This window comes from Thunnus maccoyii, chromosome 9 (genome assembly GCF_910596095.1).
Source record: "Thunnus maccoyii chromosome 9, fThuMac1.1, whole genome shotgun sequence".
Classification (NCBI taxonomy): Eukaryota; Metazoa; Chordata; class Actinopteri; order Scombriformes; family Scombridae; genus Thunnus; species Thunnus maccoyii.
The window spans coordinates 20,663,097-20,690,433 of record NC_056541.1 but is presented as its reverse complement, the minus strand read 5'-3'; the positions used below and the strand labels follow the sequence as shown (position 1 = coordinate 20,690,433).

General features: G+C 39.5%; 2 protein-coding genes across 3 annotated transcripts in view; both read right to left on the bottom strand.

Moving 5' to 3' along the window:
* iqgap2 (IQ motif containing GTPase activating protein 2) overlaps positions 1-16,618 on the bottom strand; it is a 37,637-nt gene extending 21,019 nt beyond the window's left edge. For both annotated transcript variants that reach the window (XM_042420707.1, XM_042420708.1), the window contains exons 1-10: positions 16,245-16,618; positions 12,854-12,953; positions 7,353-7,509; positions 6,309-6,386; positions 4,851-4,927; positions 2,592-2,659; positions 2,001-2,114; positions 1,672-1,850; positions 466-553; positions 97-260 (exon numbers count right to left, since the gene is read on the bottom strand). In XM_042420707.1, the coding sequence (XP_042276641.1) occupies positions 97-260; positions 466-553; positions 1,672-1,850; positions 2,001-2,114; positions 2,592-2,659; positions 4,851-4,927; positions 6,309-6,386; positions 7,353-7,509; positions 12,854-12,953; positions 16,245-16,290 (1,071 nt within the window). In that variant the 5' untranslated portion in view covers positions 16,291-16,618. The remainder of the gene's footprint in view (positions 1-96; positions 261-465; positions 554-1,671; positions 1,851-2,000; positions 2,115-2,591; positions 2,660-4,850; positions 4,928-6,308; positions 6,387-7,352; positions 7,510-12,853; positions 12,954-16,244) is intronic.
* Positions 16,619-20,714: 4,096 nt separating this feature from the next.
* Positions 20,715-27,337, bottom strand: part of sv2ca (synaptic vesicle glycoprotein 2Ca) — a 29,621-nt gene continuing 22,998 nt past the window's right edge. Inside the window, exons 5-13 of the mRNA XM_042420709.1 lie at positions 25,555-25,688; positions 24,949-25,038; positions 24,380-24,490; positions 24,160-24,248; positions 23,527-23,691; positions 23,211-23,344; positions 22,795-23,001; positions 22,444-22,603; positions 20,715-22,279 (exon numbers count right to left, since the gene is read on the bottom strand). Of these exons, the coding sequence (XP_042276643.1) occupies positions 22,096-22,279; positions 22,444-22,603; positions 22,795-23,001; positions 23,211-23,344; positions 23,527-23,691; positions 24,160-24,248; positions 24,380-24,490; positions 24,949-25,038; positions 25,555-25,688 (1,274 nt within the window). The 3' untranslated portion in view covers positions 20,715-22,095. The remainder of the gene's footprint in view (positions 22,280-22,443; positions 22,604-22,794; positions 23,002-23,210; positions 23,345-23,526; positions 23,692-24,159; positions 24,249-24,379; positions 24,491-24,948; positions 25,039-25,554; positions 25,689-27,337) is intronic.

The following is a 27,337-nucleotide window of genomic DNA, read 5'->3' as shown; positions in this document are numbered from 1 at the left end:
ACATATATGCAATTACCTTCTGTAACAGTTTGGAAAGAAAACCAGAATTACTCTGATTCCCAATGCCCTGATTTAGGAACCATTGACTCACTATACCTTGGATTGGTGCTGGCAGTAGTTGGTAAAATGTTCCAGGTACCAGCGGCAGTTTGCCTCCTGAACACCCAGCAGGGCCAGAGCTTCAAGCCTGAGCGCCGCCAACAGAGCAGCTTCATCCTGGGACGACACCGCTTGATTCACCTGCCTTACTGCTGCCTGGACTGCAGACAGGAAAACCAAGACAAGACATCTTTGAGGGATAATGTATGTTTTCTTTTCACATTCTTTTGGATCAGTGCTAAACAAATAAATATTATGGAGTTAATGATGTACTGTATTGCTAAGCACCAACACTGTACGTGATTGGAGGATTTATTTTTCATGCAAGAAGGTATGCATCCATTATGTGGGAGGGAAAGTCCTTACTGTTGACAATGTCTATGCAACCCTGGATCTCCTGCTGAGTTAGCAGCTCCTCATAAACATCTCTTTCCTCAGCAGTAATTGAGGAGCGCTAAGGAGAGAGACAAAAGAAAAATATATATATATAATTATTTCATCAAATTTCATATGCAGTAGAATATTTTATTTCTAGCTGATCACATACATTTCTTCCAATTCATACAGATATTGCATGTTTTAAATAAATAACATTTCAAACATTAGGTGGAAATGGATGGCTCGTGTTTGAACGGTATTAGTGGAGAGAATGGGAGGCGAGCTGCCGGACAGTGCGGAGGGTTAGTGTTTGGTGAAGTACAGCTGACACTGCAGCCACTGGAATGTGCTGGCAAGGCCTGTGGAGTGAGTCAGTGTAGGAAACCCCTTTCAGACCTCAGTGCTGAGTTCTTTTCACTACAGTTGTCAGTACTAGACATCGCAATTAGAAACATCTGTTTACTGCAAAAATCAAGTTTAAATATTTTGCATTCCCCAGATACGGTTTGAATGTTAATCATGATAAGTCTAATATGTTTTATGTTATTTTGCAATTTCAGTGCAGTGATACCAACAGATTGGTCTTGGAAGTTGACCTGAATGGGTCAACAAAAACCTAAAGACCAGGATTTGAATACATGTATGACACACACAGCTTCAGTCAACAAGTGTTTTTTGGAGGGGTGGGAATTTAATTTAATGTTACTGACGTTTATGTAACTGAATATTCGTCTAGCATAAAAATAGAGTGAGATAGTGATGGAGAGAGATTGATGTGTCGACAAGCATGAAAGAGAGAAACTTAAAAGAAGTTGTATTTGATACTTTTTTCTGTAGTGTACTATAATTCTATACATATCTGAAGTCTGTGTGTGTATGTAATATGCAAAGACAACTGCAAACACTAGTCTCTGGATGGTAACAACATAGAGTTAACCTGTGACAGCAGTCTTACTGCACATGAATGATTAAAATGTAAAGTGAATGCAGTATAGTTTGTCCTAGATGGGTTTCCTGTATGAAAGGGGTATTTCTGTGACATGGAATCTGAAAATGTTTCCCACATTAAAGCAAAGTTCGAGAACAGAGTGAAATCATACTGCATTTAGGAAAACTCAGATAAACCGATATATACAGATAAATAATGACACTAAAACTCAAAAAGGTCACTGAAGTGTTTGGTAGGCCTCTCACCCTCCCTGAAGACTGATCCTGCTTACGAGCCTTGGCTTGGCTCAGCGAGTCCTGGTAGTCTTGGGCCAGAGCTTCATGGATGTTCCTCAGCATTGCGTTAGGATTATTCAGGGCTCCCATTGTCACAGATGCCTGACCTCTGTCAACAGCCTCATTGATGGCAATCACAGCAGCATGCACTGAGGACAACATTTGAATGTTGTTCAAAACAAAATTAGGGAACAGGTCAATCAATCGACACTATCAGAGGCTAATGTACTTGCAGTTTTTTGAAGACCTTGACAACCTGTTTCAATATAGAGATCTAGTTAAGAGGTCAGAGGACTTACAGGCAGCTTCATCCACTGAGAGCTCGTTGGCCAGGATACCTCCAATCTTACTGAAAGCTGGCATTTGAATGCCATACTTCTCCAGCTCACTCCTCATGTTACTGATCTCTTCCTCTGAAAGACAGATATACAATATATCAATGGAAGGGAAAATGGAAATTATACAGTATGAGAGAGGAAAGGCAAAAATATACCGCCTGCAATGCAATTTATTTTCCTTTTAACACACAAAACAGAGGGAACACTGACATTTTCCCAAAGTTAAATTAAAGTTAGTTAAAATCGGAAAAATATCGAAATTGATTCACAATTGATGATCTGAAATGTTTAAAAAAAACTCCAAATTAAACATGAGACACTTCAAACAAATCTTCAAAACTTTAGAGCACATGTCAAGTTTTTATGTGTTAATTAAATCCAAACAAGACCAGTAAACAAAATTAAAGCCCACAAAGAGAAGATTTCCCTGGTCAAGAGGCATTATTTGTTTTAAAATAAATTGATAATCACTTTATTGTTTCTTCTACTGTTTAAAAAGGTGCATTTTTACTTTGGTTTTAGGAAAAGCTGTCTAAATTCCACTGGTGTTACCTGTGAAGGCCACTTTCCCCAGCAGGTCCTGGATCTGTGGTGCAATGCCCAGTTTGTACAAGTATAAGCTGAAAGATTTGTACAAAAAATAATAATTTAGTAAGGCACTGGGAAGCTGTAGGTCAAGACAGTTATTATGAAACTGAAACTCAATATTTGGATACGTTTCCTCCATGACAGTAACTGCTCCCCATGGCCCTTAATTCTGGCCTATGTCACACCTAGACCACAGGGGGGTAGTGTTGGTTCAGGGTATAACAAGCACCATCTGACAGCAGCCAACAGACTCAGTCCAACACTGGCCAATGAATACAAGAAGCAGGTGGCTGGAAACTTCATAAAACTTTCATCTTCCCGCAGGTACCTGATAAGTGGTACTGAATTATACATATTTAGGACAGGCCTAGCATCAGCACAGCTCTGAACGGAGCATTTGTAGTAGCTGGTTATTCTGTACTTTGGTCACAGTAAGTGTGTAAACATGAAATGAACTCTGTCCTTGGGACACAGGGGGCTTCGGACAACTATCTAAACTCTGCTTATACAAAGGGTAATGTTTTAACATGCAGGCAGCTGATAGAGTACGAGACACAAACACAGTAACAGCTGACTGAGGTTAATGAAGGTGGCCGATTACAAGCCACTGGGATTACTGACAATCAGCTGACTAGCTTGAAGCAACTAGCTCTAGCTTTTTTATCTCAATGTTTACGCCTTCTTTTTAGGCAATAAATTAACTCCCACATCTCTACCATCTCGTCAGAAGTGTTTCAAAATGTGCTCTTACTGTAAACTATGCTTTATTCCAATTACATTGTGTTTCTTTCAAATTTTTCCACCACACTGAATGTGGAGGAACATCTGCTGCTTTGCCTCCATGCGTGCATGTGTTTGTACCCAGGGAAGCAGAGTATTCACTGGGTCCTTGTGGGACTTAAGCTGGACTCTCAGGAAGGAAGAGCACGTGTGTGCATATGAAGGGAAGGAAACCAATTCTCTAAGGACCTGACCGTAACACTACAACAGAGAAAACAATCCAAGCAGCTCACATAACCACTCCCTAAATCTGCGTTTGGCTGACTAGACGGGTCAGATAGATAAAATTGACCCTTTCCATCATCTCAACTGAAAAAGCAAAGACGTGAAGTTATAATATTGATGTCACCAACCTTACTGTAAGAGCACTAACTTTTCTTTCCATGTGTTTTTATAAACTTTGTCACAAATGTGAAACCATTACAAAGAACCACCCTTTGTGGTGAGACTGTAAGTAATGAGTTGAGCACTGAAACACCACATTAAATTGTCAGGAAGCCTCTGCTGACATGCTGAATAGAGGTTTACGTAAGCAGTGTGTATAGATAGGTTATTCTCATCAAAGTGTTTAAAAAAAACTTGAGGAACAGAGACTAAAGGACCGTGGCTTTAATTCCTAATTATTCCATGATTGAATGTTAGAATAAACAGGTATACAGTGACTGAAAGCATGTGAACTTGTCAAATTGAAGCAATGGCTACCTATAGGTAAATGCATGGTGGTGTATAATATAGCCTTGACGTATGTAACACATACCATAACCACCATTAAAAAGTCTATCTGAACAGTAAGACTCTCACTGCCTTACAGAAGTGGAAATAACATTTTCCAGTTCTTGTTTCATATCACTTACAGTACTATTTCCCACTTGACATACAAATTAGAGGTTGAACTTAATGGACACAAAAAGAGGCCATGTCTGAACCCCACAGAGTAATACAAAAGTTAGTCTAAGCAGTCTCATTCATTTGTCATCTCCAGACGAGCTGTCCTCAATTTCTGTAGCTTGACTATGCTGCTGTGTGGATGGCAACATGATCAAAACACATTAAGGTCAAAGTGTTTGACCTTGTCTGCCATAACTATCAAGCGTGAGTAAATGAATCTAAATGAGACAGTGAGTAACCCATCAGTGACCACTTCTGCATACATGAATAAGTAAACATTTATAGAAAAACACAATGCTTGCTGATATAATCTGCCCAATAGCTCATATTTACTACATTCTTACTGTTAGATACCAGCATTTGACACGTAGGTCAACCATGACACTAGCAGTTTCCTCTTTTTTATTCTTTTCTTAGAAGTGAAATAACATTCAACAGAAAGGTGTGGCACCTTAACAAAAGATGAGAAATGAGTAAGCGGTTTTGCTGTCAGAAGTGAAAGATGTATGAAGGCAGTAATAATATCATTTTTTTTGAGAATCTTTTTATTCTTACCTCAGTGCGTGTATACAGTACACCACCTTGGGCATGTTTTTGCGATCATACACATCTGTCGTTTCAGGATAGAATATCTGAAAGTAGAAACCACAATAGGTATTATTCACTCACTGCTGTAGCCAGTCAAGAGTAGATAATCCATCACAATGTTCCTTCGCATTTTAAGCTGCTGATGGGCACACAGAGAGGCTGCATAAGAAGTTGCAAAGGGAGGACATAATGGGACTTAATGGGAACACCTGACGCTCTCAACATCATGGTTTAGCTCAAAGACATGGAATGATCTCATAGAAAAAAAGCTACGGGCAAGATTGACTTCTCCTGAAAAGGCTTTTCATTAAAAATGCCAATCAAATTAGTATAAAAAGCAATCCCAAAGGGCAGTACAGAGATATGTTGGTATCAATTTTACCCCATTTTCATTTCCAGGAGACGCCTCAGTGAGAGAGAGGGCCTTTTGTGTCATCTAATAAATGATGTAATGGAGGTTAATACTGTTCTGTGAGAATTGCCGCACCCTCATTACAATTTCTTCTGTCATTGTTTACATTCTTACAGCTAATGTAATTTTGAACCATTGTCACACTATTGAAGTTTCATATTGCTTGTTTTCCCATTGTATCCTCTGCAGCTTCTAACAAAAATGACAGCCTCACAGTAGTTGTGGGATCGTAGGATGGTAGAAATTCTTTCTATAACTGTTGTAAAATGAATTACATCCTTAGTGTTGGATAAATTACAACCTGTCCTAGTTTGAGATTGGATTCCACTCAGTCTTAGTTGTCGAATGGATGTAACAATTTCCCAGTTTTAAGATGGACTCTTTCCTTTAACTTGACTGCCTATCTACCAACCCTGAGCCAACACACGTGTCAAGCCAAGACCAAGTCCTCCCAGTTCCACAGTTTGCGTGGCAAAGCATCATTTGCAGCGGATCACCCTGGCTGATTTAGTTGTTTTTACATGTCACACACACGTAAGTGTATAGCCCACATGAGCTTATACAGTAAGGTACACCATTGCACCAAATCAACACTTGTTGGAAAAGAACAATTTCTCATGTAAAATGTTGCATTGCAAACAGAAAACTTTGTCTACTCCTCGAAGCGCTACAAAATCTGCCAAAAAACTTCAATCAACACAATTCAAAACAAACAACTTTCTATTAACATACTGACATCACATGTCGTTGTGTTGATGAGAGGCATCACTTAAGTCATGACATTTTCTCAGTCCTGTCCTAGTATTTCAGCTTGTTTATCATATGTGTAAAGATTAAAACTCAGAATCTCAACAGTTTGGGTTTTATAAAAGATTTAATTCTGTTCTGTAAATCTGTTTATAGGGCACCAACTGTACTGAAAACTGTATTTTCGTCAGGTCTCATGACTGTGAATGCAGGCTCGAATGGGTCTGTGTACTGAATGTTTGTTTGTTAAACAGGGAGCTCCTTACCTTTGGGAGACCCACTGACTCCATAGCTCTGAGCCACTGTACTGTGTTGTCAGTGTGTCTGAAGTGCAGCCCTTTGCTCTGAAAATGAAAACAAGAAATGTGAATCAAAACATTCCCAGTGCAACATGAAAACAGAGGAGTTATTATGGCATGCACAGTACATGCTGCATTAAAGAGAAACAAACGTGTCATCAGTTGCTTGATAACACACAATAGCTGAGCCAGTCTAATACCTAATAACCTCATGCTGCCACTCTGGTGATGTTTGTGTACGATTTGTTAAGGGAATTAAAATCATACTCAAAATCTAGCTCAGACAATTTTGTAGTTTACTGTAGCAGCACAACAGCTGCTGGTTACAATAAGGCCTGAACACTTTGCTGTGTAAAACTGTCTAAAACTGTAAGGACGTGCCTAAAAGATCTGGAACCAATCTTCTTATCTGCTATGATCAAAGTTGTCTCCAGGAGCTTTCTTTCCAACAGGGTTATGAGAAGCATAAATAAAAATAAAAAGAATGATGGAGAGTAAGGCCTTATTCAGACCAAATCAGGTGGTGCGGCATTCTGCCGCAGGGTCGAGCGGGGGTGTGGGCGGGTTTATTTGTACTCCGGAAAGTAACCGCTGTGAGACAATCAGAAAATAAATTTTTTTTGATCTGATTCACCGGTATTCTCACTACCAGTGCTCCCTCACTTCATTCAGACAGCAGAGCCTAAATTTACTTTTAACGTTATCAAATGAAGTGAAACGTCCTCCCCTCACTTAGTAACGTCTTTGTGCTCCCTCATGGCAGAGTTTACAGCTCTGTTCAGTCTGATCTCCGACTGTGATTGGCCACCACAGCCTTCAGCCGCAGTGACATCGGATTGTGTTTCTCCAATCCGACGTCACCACAGCTCAAATTTCCAGCCGCAGCGGCCAAAACAGCCAGAGCCGAAATGCACTACCCCCATACAAATGAATGGGAGGAGAACTGGCGTTTTTGCCGCACCGCCTGATTTGGCCTGAATACGGCCTAAATGTGAAACTATGGACACGTACCTTGTAACGGGCTTGATCTCTGTCATAGATTCTTTTTTCCGACACCATTTTTGGGGCAAAAAAGTTGGCAAGTTTGCCAAGGTAGACACCATTCCTCAGTCCCTCTTCCAGTTCTGTGGTGGGGGGCAAGTCTTCCTCCAGGCAGGCCTCCATCCACCTGAGAAAACACAGATACTGACTTCAGAGGAGGCAGAGGATTCTTAAAAGCATCTCTTCACATACATTCATTCAGCAACCGCTATGCTAACCTGGCACACCAGATGGTTTGTTACACAGTCTTTGGAAACTGTTTGGAAAAGGACAGGCACTTTCAAAAAATACTTGATGAATCATCTCCATCTTACCTTGCGAGGCAGCTGGATTCGCGAGATCATGCGAGAATCCTCATGGGAAGTGCATAACTTGAAGCCTGACAAGATGGATTCTCACATGATCTCGTGATCTGGCAAATCAAGCTGCCTCACAATGTAACCACTATGGAGGAAGTCATTAAAATTTCTACATAAATCACTAATTAGAGTCTAAGCAAGCATGTTCATTCTAATACGAGAAGTGGATACCATTATTTCAAACTATTGCTCAACTACCTGAGGTGAATATAAACAAAGATGAAAAGACACTACTTTCATTAGGAAAGCATTGTAAGCAACAGCTTCAATTTCCAGTCAAATCACCAGGACCATTAAAATTTCAGCATCAAGTTATTGACTTGTCTGTAATACAAAAGAACATGCTATGATTACATTCAGAATATAAATAAACAAATCAGCCTAATGTGTTTACCTTTCCATCTGAGATCTACCGAGCGATATACAAGTTATTAGGTGTCTGAAAACCTGCATGAACTCAGAAAGTCAATATTGGTTTTTCCTACACCTGCTGGCATGCCTGGCTAAGGTGAAGGCTAAAGACAGCGGACCAAGAATATTATGATATATATATCAAAAGTAAAAATAATGTCTGTTTGTATTTACATCACAGACCAGTGAGGGAAACAGGTATGTCTGAAAATCTGACAGTGACTTTGTCTTTGATATACATAGTGTTATGACAGTGCGTCTATGATTTAATCTCTAAAACCATACATTCATTCCACACATTGATATCTGTGGGATACATTTAGTCCTCTGGCTAACAAAACCTGTGAATTTAGAAAAGAGCAAAGGTTCATGTAAACATTACACGGTGATCATTTAAGCTTTAACCTCAAACCCATGATAAATACACACTTGGCCCTGGTTTTATTAAATTAGTGTTAACAAAATTAGCCTACTCAACTCCAGAGGTGCTGTATTTACTCATTCTGGGTTACACACAGCGACCAAGTAGTCTCGAGGCCAGTGAGAACTGGGCATTGTTATAGACAGCACCCACACCGTGCCCAGCATGCCTTAGGAAGGGGGCTGTGGATAGATTTACAATCTGAGCTTTGAGACCATGTGAAGGTTAGCGTAAGTCTCACTTGTGAAATGGAAACTGTGTGGCATCAGTGAGCAAGATGTCTAATACTACTTCAGTTGGTCTAAAGCCTGAATTGATCACAAATGAAGGTTTGTGAGTTCCACTTCAGCAAGACATTAACTATGTGTAATCATGAGACACCTCTAATGAATGTGATTATATCACTACTCATGGTGAACACAGGATATTCATGTCAACCTTCCTTCAGCCTGACGTAATGTCCATCTGTAGGGTTCAACTACAGTCTCTGCCAAACCGTTTAACTGACATATCAGGAAAAGCTCCATTCCAAGGAACTAGTGAATGATTGGTGAGGATGGTGAAATATCATGGTTTGAGAATCTGTTACACATTATCTTACTGCCTGGAAGTGATACCATATTTATTAGTATGGCCCTGTCCTGATGGTTTTACCCTGAGGAAGCTGATGTTAATGTTAATGTTTACATTTCCTCCTTGTTGCTCATTATCCTACAACTGAATTTATCCCTTGTCGAATCTACCAGTAAGAGCTCAGTGATTTAGCTTATTTGAACTCCTTAATGAGTTATTCATACCAGCAACTCCAGCCCTCTTTCAGTCTGTAAGCAATAAAGCGCACCCTCCCACATGCATGCACACAGATACCTTGTTTAGGTTAATTAAGGCCGTGTGGGTGCTCAACAGCTCTACTCTGCCAAAATATGAGTCAGCACATTAAGGACAACCACGACACACCATGCCCTGTCAACACAAACCCAGTGGAGTGTGCAGTTAGAGACCTTTAGCAATAAGCATTAGCTTCCTAACCAACTTTAGCAGCTGTCACTGAAGATCATGCAAGAAAAACTATGTCAGACATGTTTTTAATAAAATGTTCACCGCAGATACCCGCTGCCTTTGCTCTGTGAAAGTGCTTCAGGGGTGTAAATATTATAAAAAAAATGTGAGATAAACCACTTTTTCCTGTAGAATTCTTTATGATACCATTTACCCTTGTTACCCATGCTGTAACATCCTGCATGGGTAAGAGAGCTCTCCTGTGAAACTTCACTTCCTGTACTTAAAACAAAGCATCCTGAATCCTGAAGCAGGACAGACTCCTGTTTACAACACTCCAAAGCAGGCCTTCCTGTCATTGTCCAATCTAAGGCCCACTGGGCTAAACTAAACAAAACTTTCTGGACTCTGAGACTTCAGTCTGTCCCACATCAACATCAACATATCAATATTAGACTACACTCCTTTGCTTTCAGCTCCAGTCTTAACTGTCTGCACAGAGCCTCCTCTGGTGGCTTGCGTCATATAGACTACTGTTGCTTGGTCACGCTGGTCATGAGTTTGTTTGTGTGTGTGCCTGTGGGTTTGAGTGACATCAGAGAAATTCAGCATGTGTGGTGGGGATAGGAATGTCTAAAAAAAAATAGGATAATATCCTTGATTGAAAAAAAACATGCTCTAGATAGCACAGGGGTGGACCTATATCAACGCAAACCACCACGGTGTCCATCCAAAAAAGCTACAAATACCGTCGACTGTTTACTCACCGGTGAGGGTGCAAAGTCTATGTGTGTGTGTTTTTGTGTGTTGGGAGGGTGTGTCCTTCAGCTGAAAACATCAGCAGGCCAAACTTAGCAATCCACCGTGTCATTTAAGTTACAAATCTAGGGGGACTTTGAACAACAAAGCACGGGGCCATTGTACTGTGTAAAGAACTGTGGTTTGGTCACATGAAATATCCGAGTTCATAAACGACAAGGAAATCAGCTGCTTTTGCGTTCACTACGTCCTGCAGTCCACCTGATGTCATTTAAGACAACTGAAGCGAAGCAACTCTTGTAAAACCGCAGGTGTCTCTGTTTTGTTGCTGACATATGCTCTCAGTGAGAATATTTTTTACCAAGCCTGCTATTTATTTGTTCATGCGTTAGAAATAGGCTCCAGTTTTTAATAGAGAGCAATAATACATTTTTCACAGATGGCATGCAAGGAAAACATAAAACTGCAGAACACAGAGGATCTGAAAGTAATTGGACTGGGTTGTAAGGAGCTGATAGAAATCCAATTAAAAAAAAAAGTGATCTGCCCCAATACCGTCCTGCAGATCGGCCCAGGACTATGCTAATATTTCAGTTCACTGCCCAAAACTGTGTGCCTGACAAATCATCTTGGCATTTAAAATATCATAAAAATCTGACTTTCCCATTCAACTTTGTTACTTCAATGATGCTCTACCCATAATTACTTTAATTACATTAATTTGAGACACAGTTTAAGATAGTATTCCCCTGTGAACGCTCATGCACTGCCAAAAAAAAACAAAAACGATTTTTATTAAGAAAATTCATAGCATCATAAAGTTAGTAAAGAACTTTTGTACTTTTAGTGCAATCGTTTGACTACAGAAGATTTAATTTATGTTGAATGAGCTTCATGAGTAATTTTATGGTTCTTTTCCCCTTTTTGATAGAACAAAGAGCTTTTTTTCTGGCAAAATCTGATGTTCTGGAGATGTTTTAACAGGACAAACAACTTCTAGCACTGTTTCCAAAGACATGAGTAGGCGATGATATTGTTCTTGAAAGCTCACTCTCCAGGTGTACTAAAACACCTTCACAAGAGTGGCTTCCGTCATGGTTGCCTTGTTTCAGTAAATGCTGACTCCTGAACCCAGAGAGCAGAATCTAATCCCATGCTCTCTGTGGCTGACGGCTTCCTTAGACGTCTGTCTTAATCCTAATCTAACTTGACACCTTTCCCAGAGTAGAGGTCAATAGAGGTCCCATTCCACAATCGACAGCAGTGTATTAAAGTCAGTAGCGCTTGGATGGAATAACAGGAAGCTACAAAGAGTGAAAGTGTGATTTATGTGTGGAAGTGAGGGTGAAATAGTCACTGTGAGGTTGACCATGGGGTGTTGCTAAAGCACATGTTCCCTAAACTGTTTCAGTGCAGCTAAAATAGCCTTCCGCTTAAGTTCCTCCAGCACACTAAAAGAGAAAAATGTGTCATAATCTAGGCATGACCTGCTTATTATTTAAGTGACTGCATCTGTGCTGCGTCTATGCTACCTGCCGTCGCAGACCATTATTATCCTGTGACATAAGCAGATCATGTAGGCTGTTCAAACAGTCTTTACTGAGTCAAAGTGCAGCTTCAGTTGTCAAACAATAACCTTTGAGGAAATGCTGATGTAAATGAAACCCACACATCTCTTATAAACAAGTGTGTCCAAACAAGAAGACTAATTGTTGTTGTCACCACTAGGCTACAGCACAACAACGCAATTTAAGCATAAATTATCAATCCCAGGGATCAATCTCTGTGTCACTGGGTGGGGTTGTCACGAAATCAGTGGGTAAAAAAAGAGTGGCACGATCACACTTCCTGTTCAGATGGATATGAAGAAGACAGGAAGTGGTTTAGTTTTAGTTTTGCTCAGACAACTCACAAAAAAAAAAAGAGTCTTCGGGTTTATGTTGACTTTAGAATAACTGACTTTTGAAAAATCCCCGCAAGCTATCAGGAGAATAAAATATTACTAAACCTACTGAGAAAATGATAATCAAAACATCTTGATTTTTTGTATTTATTCGATTATTTGAGGGGTGAGTTAGGTTAAGGGTGGATACTCTTTCCACCCAGTCAGTACCTCCCCTGTCTTAATCTCACACATCCTCATGAAGGCTTACAGGTCCACGTCATCATCTCACATGCACGTCTTCATCCGTCGTTTCAGCTCCACACTACTACAAGCATTATTTAAACACACACTGCTTTGTTCCCTTATCTATCACATTCCCCTGGCTTTCTCCCCATGGCTTCATTTCAAAACCACTCCCTGTTTTTTTTTTTTTTTTACTTCTGCGTAACAATGTTCATAAAATAAATAAACTTGTTCTACATTATCAAACATCCTAATGCTTGACCGAACACACCCAATTTAATCCCTATGAGCTGTAACCTGTGACAAAGCAAATAATGAAAAAACAAAAAAGGAAAGTGGTTGTCTTTAGGTCACCATGAGACATTAAGCTCATCCTCTCCTCCTCCCGCCATACCGTTTGGCTTCCTCCAGGTGACACAGGTACTCGTAGGCGATGTTCTGTCGTCTCCTCTCATCCATCTCCTCCGCTGACAGCCTCTCATCGTCCTGAATGGCTAAAAAAAAACAAAAAACAAAATCCCAAATCATGTCACTGGTGTGCTAAACATTTTTATTGTCTTAATTACCCAGAATTAAAACGTTAATCTTTAACTTTTAGTTATTCATGTCGTGGGATCAATATGTGGAACAGTTGAAACGGTTTTGAAAGGAGGGATCAGTCATGTAGTGATGGATGATCTGCTGCTTTCCAATTAGTTTTATGGTCATTTTATTTTATTGTATTAATGTTTGTGTTTTGTGTTTGTACTTTGAGTTTTGAGTATATTATTGGCACATCTAGAGATAAGCTTAGGCCCGTTTGCCACTATAAATATTAAATAAATCATAAAATAATATATCAAAGTCTGTACTATCATAAAACAATTACTTGAGTGTGTTTCACTTTTAAACTGTAGCATATCTTGACTGGAGGTGCAACTAGTGATTATTTTTATTATTGATTTAGCTCTGCCAATTATTTTCTTGATTAATTAGTAATCTTTTAGCGTATAAAATGTCAGAAAATAGAGAAAAGTGTCAATCTCAATCTCTCAGATCTTGAGATGACATCTTCAAATATTTTGTTTGGTCTGACTAACACTCCGAGAACCAAAGCGATTCAATTTAAAATGACATAAAAACAGAGAAAAGCACCAAATCTGTGCATTAAAGAAGCTGCGACCAGAGAGTTTTCACATAAAAATCATCAATAATCAAAACATTTGCAGATTACTTTTCTGTTGATCGACTAATCAATGAATCCACTAATAATTGCAGCTCTAAACATAACACTGCTTATATACACACACATAATAGGCAAACATGGCGTTGCATAAATAACGCATTTTGCATGACAGGCTACGCCTCAAGAATTTCCACCCTGCGTTTTTATCATCTTTGATTGTATCTCCTCACTGCAGAAATGTTTTCTCTTCAAAGGACGTTGTTCATTCAACTGACATTAACTGAAGCGCCTGAAACAAAGTTGTTTTCTTTATGCTTAGTGTGAGTTTTAAAGCACTGTACTGTACATCAACATGAATGACGTGGAGGCTTCATTCGTCTGGATTTTGATACTGTAAATCCATCTTCTTCATCCTATCAAACACGTACAATACGAGTACATCAGGAAGGCTGAGAGGATAATTCTTGTTAAAAGTGGTTCATTTTGATTATTAGGAGTTTGAGATCCCCTCAGAAACTGTACTTCATCCTGTGCTCCGATGAACCGCTGTATGAGAGAGATGAAATGGCCGTGTCAAAGTGGGGTGCCCGACTGACAAGTGACTTCTGCTGAGAGTTGACCTTTACCTGCAGCTTAATGAGATCTCCTCCCCCCAACGCTTCTTATCCTGCTCTAATCCAATCAAATCTCTTTACTTCTGGCTGAGTGAAGGGCCAATCTGACGCTCGGGGGCTCAGTTTCAGAGCAGAGCTGCTCTCTCCCACTGGACCCAGCACCATGCTCTGGGTTTGAATACAGTCTAGCAGCTGAGTTTTCACATGGAAGATCACGCTTTTTATTCTTCTTTATGAGAGTCTAGGACATCAAGTAAGATTCAGTAAACATGCAAACAGACACCAGAGTCTACTGTTTATCCACATGGGTTACATGAACATTACTGCCTCTTGTGATGCCAAGTTAAAGTGATTAAACCTGTTGATTCATTAGCCTGTTCAATCTAATCCCAATGCCCAGTGGAGTGGGGAAAAGCGCAGACCTGTAATTCTTAGTACTGTGCTTTAATTACTTACTGCTATAACATGTTCTGTAGTGGTTTATTTGTGTGAATTTGTACGCTGCTATGTATTTATTGTATTATTGTACTGTGCTGCAGCGCTTTTCAATCTAGCCTCTATGGGGCTAATCTGAATCTTTTAAACCTCTCAAGCACTTTCTGTCTATTCATCTGCCACCTGCTCACACATCCATCCATTAAGTCTTAATAGATACATGACATTTAATTCTCACATGTGAACAGACACACAAGTCAAACGCATACATTGTAAACACACACACACAAAATAAGATGTTCAGCCTCGGCTGAAATGTCCTCTACTCTCACGTTGTAAGTACAACATCCGGCCATCCAACCACAGATTGGAGGCCCAGCTGCGCTGTTTAAGAAGATGCAAATGTGTATTTCACTCATCTCAGAGGTAGAGGAACCATGCTGCAGCCATTACCCCTTCTGACTCCTCACACACTTCCTGCAAGGGCCTGTGTGCACTCTTGCACTGAGCGTTATATTTAACCCTCAGGATGGGGTTTGTTGCTTTTGTATGTCACAGGATCACCGGACCCGAGTTATTGGCTCTATGATTATGACTCATGCTGTTGTTTAGCTGCAGGGTTATTCTACCAAACCTTTTGGGAGGCACTGGGGAGTTACAAATCATGACTAACTTTGCTTTTGGATCAGTCCATTTCACAGGAAAATCCATAAACTAAGGTTAGTCTGACATTTACTGAAATTAATTCCTTTGACTTTGCTATAGTTAAAACACATGTAGCAGAAACTTACTCAGGCCAACAAATTGAAGAGACATTGTTGGTTCATAAGTCTACAGTGTCTCAGTCTTTGTGCTGTACAGACACACCCCTCCATGTGTCTGTATGCAGGACAGACAGTGTTGGTCAATGAAATTCAATGGTCCAAAGTGGCAAAAAAGACTACAATAAAGACACAAATGGCTGGCCTTATCTCTCAAAGTTGTACTTTGCCCACAGATGCTGGTCTGTGACAAGATACATATAGTAAAACCCTGACTTTATGTTGTAGACCTGAAATGTGTGGTTACATTCTTGACCTGCTCATTGAGTTAGTCATGGATTTCTCCACAGCAGCAAAATCCAAAGTTAATGGTTAACCTATGAGAAAAAAGCCTTATGTGTAGACAGGCTGATATGCTGTCTGCTACCATTAAATAAATAGATTAAAAAAAACACTGAGGTGTTTTAGGAGAACTGTGAAGGAAAACTACAGGTTAGCTAAGTCTCCAGGTCACAGCATCTTTTGTCTGGACCCTGAACTAACCCACCTTGTAAGTTTAATTCACAAAAATCTGAGTCCTCAACCTAAAAACCTCCATCACCTTTAAACACTTCTCATTTTTATTTTACACGACTGTCAGCGACTGCCACACCTACTAAAGGTATCTTACTGGTTTTAACAGACGCCAGGTGCTGCTGAGCCACCTGTTGCTGTGATGGCACGTTACATTAGCTTGTACTCACGGTCTGTCCTTTAACCCAGTAAAGACACAAGGTTAGCTTGAACCCCGTTAGAAAGAGTGCAACTTACTTCCATATCGTGGCTTTTGTAAAGTTGCGGTTTCTTCATGGTACATCCTGCCGTGTTTCCTCCACTGGTGAACTCGTCTGAACTGAAAATAACTTTAGCTAACGTTACCGTTACAGCCGCAATATGCCGCGCCTCAGTCAGGATATATTGATGTGAATAAAATAACTAGAGTAGCTAACTGTGGAGGGGAAAAAATGACAAAAAAAATGGGGCTACAACAGCCTTCAAAAGTTTCATCAAAGCGCCAACTGTCACTTGCGGCAGACAATCCCCATGGTGTGCGCTTCTTGGGCTTGAGTCCTGAACAAACTACTTTGTGTTATCTTGCCGCCGCTACTTCTCTCTGTGAGGTGAAATGTTTGACGGGACAGGAGATGGAGGTTAACACCCTGCACCACCTGCTGGCCAAAAGGTGGTTCATGCTGCATTTACTTCCACTAGGGGAAAAAAACACTGTAAATACTCACACCACCACAACCACAACCACTAACACAAAACTTGTGCGTACAGTTTTTTTCAAATCAAAAGTGAGAATCTCAAAACGACTTGTTCAGCCATCCACATCATCTAGTCACTTGTGCACAACATAAAACCGGTTTCTCATTCTTTTAAACAAATTGCAAATCATTTGGCACATTTATGCAAATTATTATGTACAATTGTCTGTTGTTTCCTACATTATCAAAATACATTATACTAATTCTCTGTTAATAGTCTCACCCCAAAAAAACATCTAGTCATTAGTTCATTGCATTAGTCATCACATGCAAAATGGTTGAACCAGTTGTCATAATCTGTCAAGCATATTTTCAATACATTTCTATTAGACTTTTTTTATTGTAAATGTGTCCTGAATTGATGAATTGCTCTCAGGTGAATCTTGACTTTCACTAATGAAGGGAAATGTGTCAAGTGTTAGATCAACCAATGATCAACCAGTTCTCTAAAATAGCTCAGAGGTGCATCTCATGAACCTTCAGTTGGCAAACATATATAGGCAGAGCACAACAACACACCGTGTTAAAATTTCTGACAATGGAAGAACAACAAGGAAATGAACAGGGTCAACAGTTGTGAAGAAGAAGAGGAGTAAGGCTGCATGGAGAAGGGTAGGGAGGCAAAAAAAAAAAAGAGGTAGAGGAGGCCAAGGACATAATTGTACTCAGTCTTGTGTTTTGCATTACTGTATTTTTCCCACACAGGACTCCAGGACTACCTCACAGGGGTGGCAGTGTTTCAATCATTTTCATCAAAACCTTTGTTTACATCAGAAAATACTTACAGAGTACTCTGTTATATTGACAACATGGCGAAGCATTTTGACTATCTTGTTTGTAAACAATGACAGAATCACTTGTCATTCAGATGGCACTGACAGGTTCAGTGACTTAAATATTTACTTTTGAGAGATAAACTAAGGATTTTGAGCAAGTTACAGCCTTTTGCAGGTAATCCATTGTGTGGTGCTGTTTGTATGAATTGTTTTGAGAAATGCACTTACTGTTATGCAAATGTTAAGGATGATTCGGGAAATGTACCAAAGCAACTGAGAAAAGCTGTATCACATTTTTGTTTGTTTGGGTTTGGTAATGCACCCAAATGTGTCCTTCTTTGTGTCCTCCATTTTGCCTCCCTCTTCTTCTTCCCGGCTGTCAACTCTGTTCATTTCCTTGTTGTTCTTCCATTGTCAGAAATTGTAACACTGTGTTGTGCACTTGGCGAGCATATATTATATGCTCGCCAAGTGAAGGTTCATGAGATGCACCTCTGAGCTATTTTAACTAATGCCTAGATGTTTTGGGGGGTAAGACTATTCAACATAGAACCAGTATAATACATTTTGATCAACATGACATAAGCAATTGATAATGTAGGAAACAGCAGACAATTGTACATAATCATTTACATGACTGTGTCAAAGCATTTACAATTTGTTCAAAAGAATGAGAAATTGGTTTTAGTATGTGCACAAGTGACTAGATGATGTGGAGGATGAACAAGTAGTTTTGAGAATTTCAATTCCGATCTGAGAAATGTGTCAAAACGACTGAGAAAAACTGTAATAACACTAGTACTTGAACTCAGCCACTAGGTGGCAGCATTAGCTAGAGATTATTACGAGTGAAGGGCACACAGGTGTATAGTGTATGCATTTCTCTGCTTGTATTTACTCTCAGTTGCTAGCTATGGGTGAGAGGTGGTTCAATATGTTTTCCATCTCTTTTATGTCCATAATTGTAGACTAAATGTTATAAACCCCTCTCAGTATAATGCAATTCAATCCAACAGCACCACAAACTACAAATGACCATAAAGTTAAATCAACATGTCTCTAAAATAGTTTGAACAAAAATATATCTTTTCATGAAGGTAGGACTTGCAGAGCTGTTGTATTAGACTACACTACTTTCAGCTATTCAAAGCTATTTGTACCTAATAAAGTGGCAACTGAGTTTTTATTGTATCTTTAGCCTCTGAAGTGCACATGTAACAAAATACTCATGAACATGCAAATAAGCTAATTGAACAAAGGGAAAAGTTGTCACTGCAAGTCTGTGTTTGCATAATTTCTCCCCAAAATTGTGTGTTTGTTAGAAAATAATAAAAAATCAATCTTGATATTATATATAAGCGCAGTATTGTAATATATAAAGTATGGAGATGAATTTTACTCTGTGAGGTTTGACATAATGCTTATGAAATAAATGCATTGCATAATTTGCTAGAGAACATAACTTTTATTGTATATATGTTCAAAAGCAGCACAGTCTGCAATCCCTGCCTTTCCAGTTTCTAACATTATTCACAGGGCATTATTTCTTCACATATTTTCACACTTATGGACCTCTGAACATACAGCTCAGTCATCCTATGACTGGCAGGCCCTTTACAATAACATACAACTTAATTCTCCACATACATTTGATTACCTCCATAAAATGGATGAACAGAACTTACAAGAGTGATACATTCACATTTTTCCTCAACAAAAATCAGAATATTGCCATCATTTTCTGCCAGAAGAATTTACAATAAGAACACAAAGTTGAGCACAAAAGAATAGAAGATTTCTTACATACATGCAAGTTTGTGCACACACACGCACACACACGCACACAAAGAGTAGCGGGTGAATAGGGGCTTAAAGCCACGGACACACAGAGATGTACAACAGAGATACAGCAGATGGACTTATCGCTTGGACAAAGCAGGAGACACATGAGTCGATCGAGGAGCTTAAACACATTTAACCCAGACGTCCACCAATATCAGCTTTGATATGTACATTATTTACACTAAATGCATACGTAGGCCCGCAGCTGGGTATATGCACACACACACGCATGCTTGCACACACTGACACAAGCATACACACTCTGTCTCTCACACACACACACACGCACACACACATAAATACAGTACATATAAGCAATACTCCAAATACCTCAAACAAAATAGGTGATATGATTTCTCCCCAGTGTAACACATCAGGTAGATCTGCCACTAATTAAGGTTTTAACACATCCAGGACTGTACAGATCCCTCTGTTATTCTTGCTACTGACAGCAGTTAGTAGTGTTGCACTGACACTGGGCAAAAGTCATTGCTTTTTATATCAGTGCATTTATTTAGAATCAGTATGCCATACTCAAAAATATTTAAATCATGTGGTCAGAAAATATCTGTTGCGCAATAGCAGCACATTTTATTATGTATTTCTCACAGATTTTATAAAATCCGAGAGACAGTTAGGTTAATGGAAATGGATGCATATGTGCCAGCTTGGAAGCCTGTAAGTTGTCTTTGTTTGTTTGTTTGTTTGTTTGTTTTGTATAGCCTTGAGAGAACCAACTGCAGTGAAAGGGCAAACTAGCTCTATGCTGCAATCAGAGATACAGATGCGCGTGCAGAGAAAAGCAGGAGGGCACAGGCTGTAAGCCAGAGAAAATACAATCCATGGGCGTCAATAAAACAGGACTGAAAGCAACTGAATTGCTGTGTATTTGAGAAATGTCAATTAGTGTCAATTAAAGTTTTTAGAGGCATTTTAACATTTAAACTAATAACTTAACTATTGCATCTTATCTACCCATCTTATCTTATCTTATTATCATTATCTTCAGCCGTATGCATTGTGTTTCTGATTGAAAAACAAGATATACATAACAGATCATGTTTTTAAGTGAGAGATTATGGCAGAATTTGAATTCCATATATGTAACAATTATGCGAAACATAATTGAGTTGAATTTTACTCAGATGTTTTAAGATTTGGTCAAAAAACTAAGAAGTTTCCTTAGGAGACATTTTCATCATGAATGGCACCAATTATCCCTCATAAAGAGGTGGCTGTTATTTACATTATTACTTTGCAGTCGTGCTAGGTAATTTACACCATTTGATCATATTATGGCTCATTGTTACCTAGAGTATAGTAGTGGAATTAATCTCTGGAGAGGAAGAGGCTTATTTCACAAAAATAAAGATTTTTATCCAAACAGGAATGTCTAACCTAAGAGATGAGGTTTAGGAAATGAATTGACACCCTAATAAAATACTGCATTGGCCACATATTTCACATATATACACAAAAACTTAATGATCATTCTATTTATATACTTCCTATTAAGTTTCTGTCTTTTCCTTAGGACACCACATGACTATGGGCAGACTGCTCCAGTTAAGGAGAGGCACATTTAAAAAGGCCATTCAGTATTTTTAAAAGGAAGGAAGCAGCATGACATGTCATTATCAACGTCACTGCCACAAGCAAAATCCAACATAAATCATAAGGAGTGCTCATCAGAGAGCTTTGGTACGATAACACAACACAACACAAGGAAGGGGGCCTAGAATAACAACATTTGGATAAAATGAATAATTCATCATTCCAACTTCACAACTACACAGCAATAAATAAAATGAAAGTCCTCAGATTCAACATACCATACAATTATTGGTACAAGAAAATACAGTTTTTCAATATGGCCTTTTTTATTCTTGGTTGGGTAGGTAATGCAAAGGGCTTGGTATCTTATGTGAATTATCTACTTTGAAAAGGTTTCAGGTATCTGAGAAAATGTCATGTTGAGCAAAAACAGTATTGTGTGTACGGTCCAAGTGCAGAATGGGACGGAGAGTATAATTATATGCGAGTATGAGTGTATTTTAAGACATGGATTTGGACAAAAAGTATATCTACATGTGAGTGTTTATGGATTTGTGTATGCTGACTGTCTGCAACATGTCCTGTGTATGTGGGTCCTGTGGGCAAACCAGCTGTCATACATCTGTGTCGTGTGTCCGCTCTGTCTGATCATCTATTCCCTCCGTTATCACACAGCAGGCTGGCTGTGCTCATTACAGCTTGTTTTTCTCTTTTCTCCCCATCTGGCTTGTCTTAATAAGACTGTATCAATATTAAAAGCCTTGAGCTTTAACCATGCGATGACTCCACACAAGATTATGGCTGCGGCTGGAAGGTACAGCCATCCACTGAATAAAATTAAACCAAAGTCTCAGCAGCAGAACCTGTGCAACTTCTCAGCTCTGTCATGTGAAATCTTCAGACAATAAATTCACAAAATGACTGAGCTTATTATTAACTTGCAAGGAATCTAATGTTTGGTATGATAGAAGTCAAACACATGGTGAAAAAATGGGTTTCAATCCAACGTTATACCTAAACTACAGTTTAGTCAACTACAGTTAAGTTAAACGTGTTTAACAGTGTTAAGATGTGTATGAACCAAGCCATTTGCATTCCTTGTTCACTGCTCCCTGGACTTCCTCTTGGATTCAAGAGGATTTTATTTCCATTTCACCCCAGCTGATGAGCGTCATGCTGGTGTTACATGAGGACATTCGCCCTGGTGTCAGGCAACCGGAGACCCACCAGACCTCCCCCCACCAGCACAGATGAGGCCATTAGGATGGGGATGGCCTTCGTGATGCCAACAAGGGAACCAAAAATCATGTTCCCCAAGACTGCAGCCAGCTTACACAAAGCGTTGCAGAACCCAAATCCTGTCCCTCTGTGGGAAGAGAAAAGTCAGGGACATGGAGGTAAAAAGTAGAGAAGAGAGAGAAATGTGTTAAAGTTGATTGAATAATCTCTTTGTTTTTACTCATATGTCTTTCCAGTGTATGGAAATCCATTAGCAAGTCTAAACAACTATATACCATTTTGTCCCCTCACCTCCTAACAGTAGGGAAGGACTCAGTTGTGACCACATCCAGGGAGTTCCAGGCAGAGATGCTCAGGCCGTTGTAAAGGCACAACATGAAAATCATCATGGACTCACTGGTGCCAAACCACAAGAAGAAACAGCTGATGCCTGACAAGACCATGGATCCACCTGATGGACACAAACAGAGAGAAAGAGTTAGTGACATTCATTTAAGTAATGTTCAAAATTGCCTCTCATACTCCATGATGGATGTTACATCCATAGCATGAATCATTTCAACATCCTACATGTGAAAATCAATTACTCCACTGTACACTCACCTTCCTCCATACACACAAACATGAACCCCTCTTTCTTACCTAACATGGACAGACGCCCGATTTTGTCCATGAGCAGGGCGGACACAATGTTGCCGGGCAGAACAGCCAGAGTCCCCAGAAAATTGATAAAGTAAACCCAGTAGGCACTGTAGTCGTCATCAAACGTCATCTGGCATCCCGTCTTGTTGTGGGTGAAAGTGCTGTTGATCACCTCTGTGCCATCAATCAGCTTGGAGTCATCGATGTCTGCACAGAGAATACAATAAATCACAATTTGACAATAACAGCACAGAGGAAATCAGTGTTTTCTGTGGTTTTGTCTGCCATATTTCCTTTTAACCATTTGTCAATTTCACCTGATGAATCTAAGAATACGAAATGAGAAAACATGCTGCTCAAGCTGTGTATTCATGTCAAAGCAAGAGTTCAAGGGTCTTTAATTCTAATGGTCTCACCTGTGTTAAAGAAGAATGCATCAATGAAAGTGCAGTTACGGAAGAAGGAGCCCACCGATGTGACATCATCAAAGAAGCAGTTACGAAAGGTTGAGTCGATAAAAGTGACGGACTTCAGCTTCATGCTGATGAATCTGAAGAGACAAAGTAGCATTGTGCTTTCAATGATTTATCACAGTATGTGTAATTATTATAATTATATTTTTATAGCTTAAAATATGTTAAATTGTAGGATCTCTGATTAAAATTATAAACTCAACAATTATCCGTATAATTTTGCCTTCACTCATCCTGCTTGTAAATTGACTTCTCCTACCTATCATTGATGAAGAGGCCATTTCTGTGGATCTGATTCTCCAGGGTAAAGTTGAAGGTGAAGTCTTCGATGCGTTCATTGGTGTGGATCTTAACTTTAGAGGCATACTCATCTGCCTGAAGGTGTTTGATAACATCAGGGAACCAGACTGACAGGCCGTAATACCTGCAACCAGCAGAATACATACTGTATCAGGATAGCAGGAGGTTATTTTGTCAATTGATCAGCGTAATAATGTTGATTTTCAACTGAGATCTGACAAAAACACGGATAGGTACACTCTTAAATGTGCAATCAGAGAGGCAGAGAGGCAGACATACACAGCAGAAGACCGGGAGACACCTGTGGTTTCTGTTTGATTTTAAAGAGTGTTTTGAGGGTGTGCTTTTTTTAAATCCCTGGCTGCTTTCACTCCTATCTCTGCTCCTGAGACTGAGACTGAGACACCAATGGGCCAGTATTGATCCACAGGACTGTGATTGATTTCACGCAACCACGCAACTTCTGCACAGCAGAGAAATCACAATGACAGAAATGCAATGTGGCCGCAAGCCTGACTGCCTTGTGCTATTATCTGAGCGAAAAAAATTAGACTAGATTTTTCTGTGACATAAATGAGATCAGAAAGCTCACCCAAATGACAGTGTGAACCACACTATGGCTAGCCGCATCATGTTTTCTCTCATAGGGTAGTTGAAACACTTCATGAGATTCATATAGATCTAAAGAGAGACAAGAGATCAATTTCACTTTGCAGTATATGTAATTAAAAGACATATTTGGGGTGGGGTAAGTGGACATAAATGTGTTAAACAGCTGATGTTAAGGTACAATGAAATACGAAAACATTTACCCCATGTATTTCAGCCTTTATCCGAAAGAAAGCCTTGGAAACTGGATTTCCAGACTCTGAGCCCATTTCCACCAGTTCATCCATCTGCTTTGGGATCTTGATCCTGTTTACCTGGGAAATTAACCACAGGAAACAAAATAATTACAGTAGTACAATAGCTCAGTGACATCACTACGATTATGAATTACTGTATTGTAGGTGTCAATTTTATTAGGTTTTTTTTCTCTATTTCTATGTGTTAATCCCTCGTTTCAAACAGTATTGAAAGCAAACGATAACTGGAATGAAAATCTAATCAGAATCAAGGAGTTGAATATGAACAGGTGGTATTAGAGTACATGATCAATTCAAGAAACATGTTGACTAAGAGGCTTTCCCAAAGTGCAGTTCATGCAGCAAATAAGCCTGAATGACACAAAACAGCTTTCAGAACCATCATAATTCAGATATGATCCTGCACAGAGAATGTGTTAAAGCCTGTCCCAGCGGTGGCAGAATATAAGCCTCTTTGCTTCCTTAAGCATCCAGAAACCCAGCCAAGACAGCGTGCAGGAGAAACAAACACTCACGGTGAAGACTTTCTCCGGTTGCCCACGCGCTCTCATGTTGGTGTCGTGGATCTGTTTGAGGATCATCCAGGCTTCATCGTGCTTCCCCACCTGACAGGGGGGAAAGCGAGGGAGAGAGAAGACAAGATAAATTCATGCAATCAGCACCAGTCTCCCTTACTCAGGGATGGCAACCGTCTCCTATCCACAATCATATATACTGTACATAAATACACTCCTTTGATTCCTAGGCCAAAATCATGAGAGTCACGACAACGGTGACTCATTTTACTTCAAAGGGTAATTATCCTGCAGCAGAAACCTACTGGCGTTGATCTTTAGGCTTCTATTTTGCAGTCGCATATAAGGCCTTATCCAAGAGTTTTGGATGACTCACACTGTTTGGTCTGATTAAACATCTGTTGGGAAATACTCACTATTTGACTGACATATTATTATAAAGATATAAAATGTAAAATTGATAAGCACAGACAGTTGTTGACACTGACACAGCACCGTGAGGCTGCCTTCTTGAAGATACGGCCAATGCGGCAGATTCAGGAGATATCAGAACAATTTCAGTGTGAACATTTGCTGAACTGTAACAATTCAGAGAAATCTGTTTACCTCAAGGTAAAATCTGGGACTTTCGGGCATGAAGGTAAGTGCCACCACAGCACACACACAGGGCAGGGCACAGACGACCACAAACACCCTCCAACTGTGAAACTGGTACGCTGAACCCATACTGAAACTCCATCCTGTAAACAGTGACACGCCACAGCAGTGACAACCAGTTCAGATTATGATGGATGACAAATGCAAATTAGGAAGTGAATGCGTTTAAATTTTTGATGATTTTACAAGTGCTTCATTTACATTTGCTTACAAGCGGTGTGCACCTTTCTAAAGCTGTAAAGTATCTGTTGAAATAAATAGATCAAACATCATATAATTCAGATCATTAGCAATTGAAATCCTCAAATGCAACCTGATGATAACAATATTAATGCAACAATGCTATCAAGATGATCCAACAACTGAGCTGTTCACCATATTCCACTACATCAACATCAACAGTTGACAAAAATAGTCTATTTATAGAACCAGCAGACACAGAGCAACATTAGCATTCATGTGGAGCTGTGTTTCTGTCCACCAGATGAATGTAAGTCCAATATTGCCTCCCTTTTTAGCTCTGTTTCCGGTCTCCACCAACTCCTGAGAAGAATAGATGGCTGTTTAGCTCCTGAATGCTCCAATATATTCACCAGCTAGTTGCTAACTTTGTCTGTCTGCAGTTTGGTGCTGGGCATGTAGCACACAGTGGGTTTATTAGTGCTTTATTGTGGAAAACAGCTTCCTACTGCAGACTGATGACAGTGGAGTTTGGGAGCTAAATTAAAACAATTTGCTGAAAAGAGGCTAAAACACCAAGGTAAATGGAGAGTCAGGCATGTAGATTCATCATTACGAGTGATATCTTTCACATTACACATCATCATACAACATCATTTGATCCATTATTGATATAAAATATTTGTTAGTGCAGCTTTCGTTGTTGTTGATACAGATTATTTGTGTTTGGCATATTGTCATAATTTCAAAGATGATTGGGTGTGTTTGAACAGATGTCTAATGTATTCACTTTGTTTTGCTGATAAAGATGAACAGTATGTTGGTATCCATTCAAAGATCCTGATCCTGAAAATAAAGTGAGTGACAAATGACTACAGGGAATATTTCTGGTCATAAATGCTCGTGTCTCAGACCAGACAACAATTCACAGTGTCTAATTTATGAATTACACACTAATGTTCAGCACACTATTTGAAACCAGCAGGTGGCTATTTACCCAATCTTAAATTCACAGGGGCATAATAAAAGCAAATATGATTACTCAGATAGTCTTGAAACGATCCTTTGAGGGATCAGCGACTAAATAATATTAGATGTACTGTAGATACTAATGTATATCCTTATCAGAGGCTGACTGGGGTGTTTGATCTGAGAGGCTGAGTCTAAATGTTATGTATGAACCTCATACTGTGAACACAAAAGGGCTTTAAATGAAAGATGGTATTTAAATGAGAGCTCTCCACAGCCAGAGCAGAGTGATGTGTAAGCTCGGAGATGAATGGCTCTGCAGAGGGAGCTGAGAGAAGGGACGGGTTAATTGAATGTGTAGGAAAGGAATTGAGTGTTTTCTGCTAAGTTAAATCTTGTTGCACCTGATCTCAGCCCACAGGCACTCTCCCAGACTCATTAATCATTGTAACATGCGCTACACACACACACACACACACACACACACATGCACAGACATTTACACATGCTCACAAAAGGGGGGAGAAGCACACACACACATCCGCACCAACACGTAAAAACTTGCATTGACAGAGAAAATAAG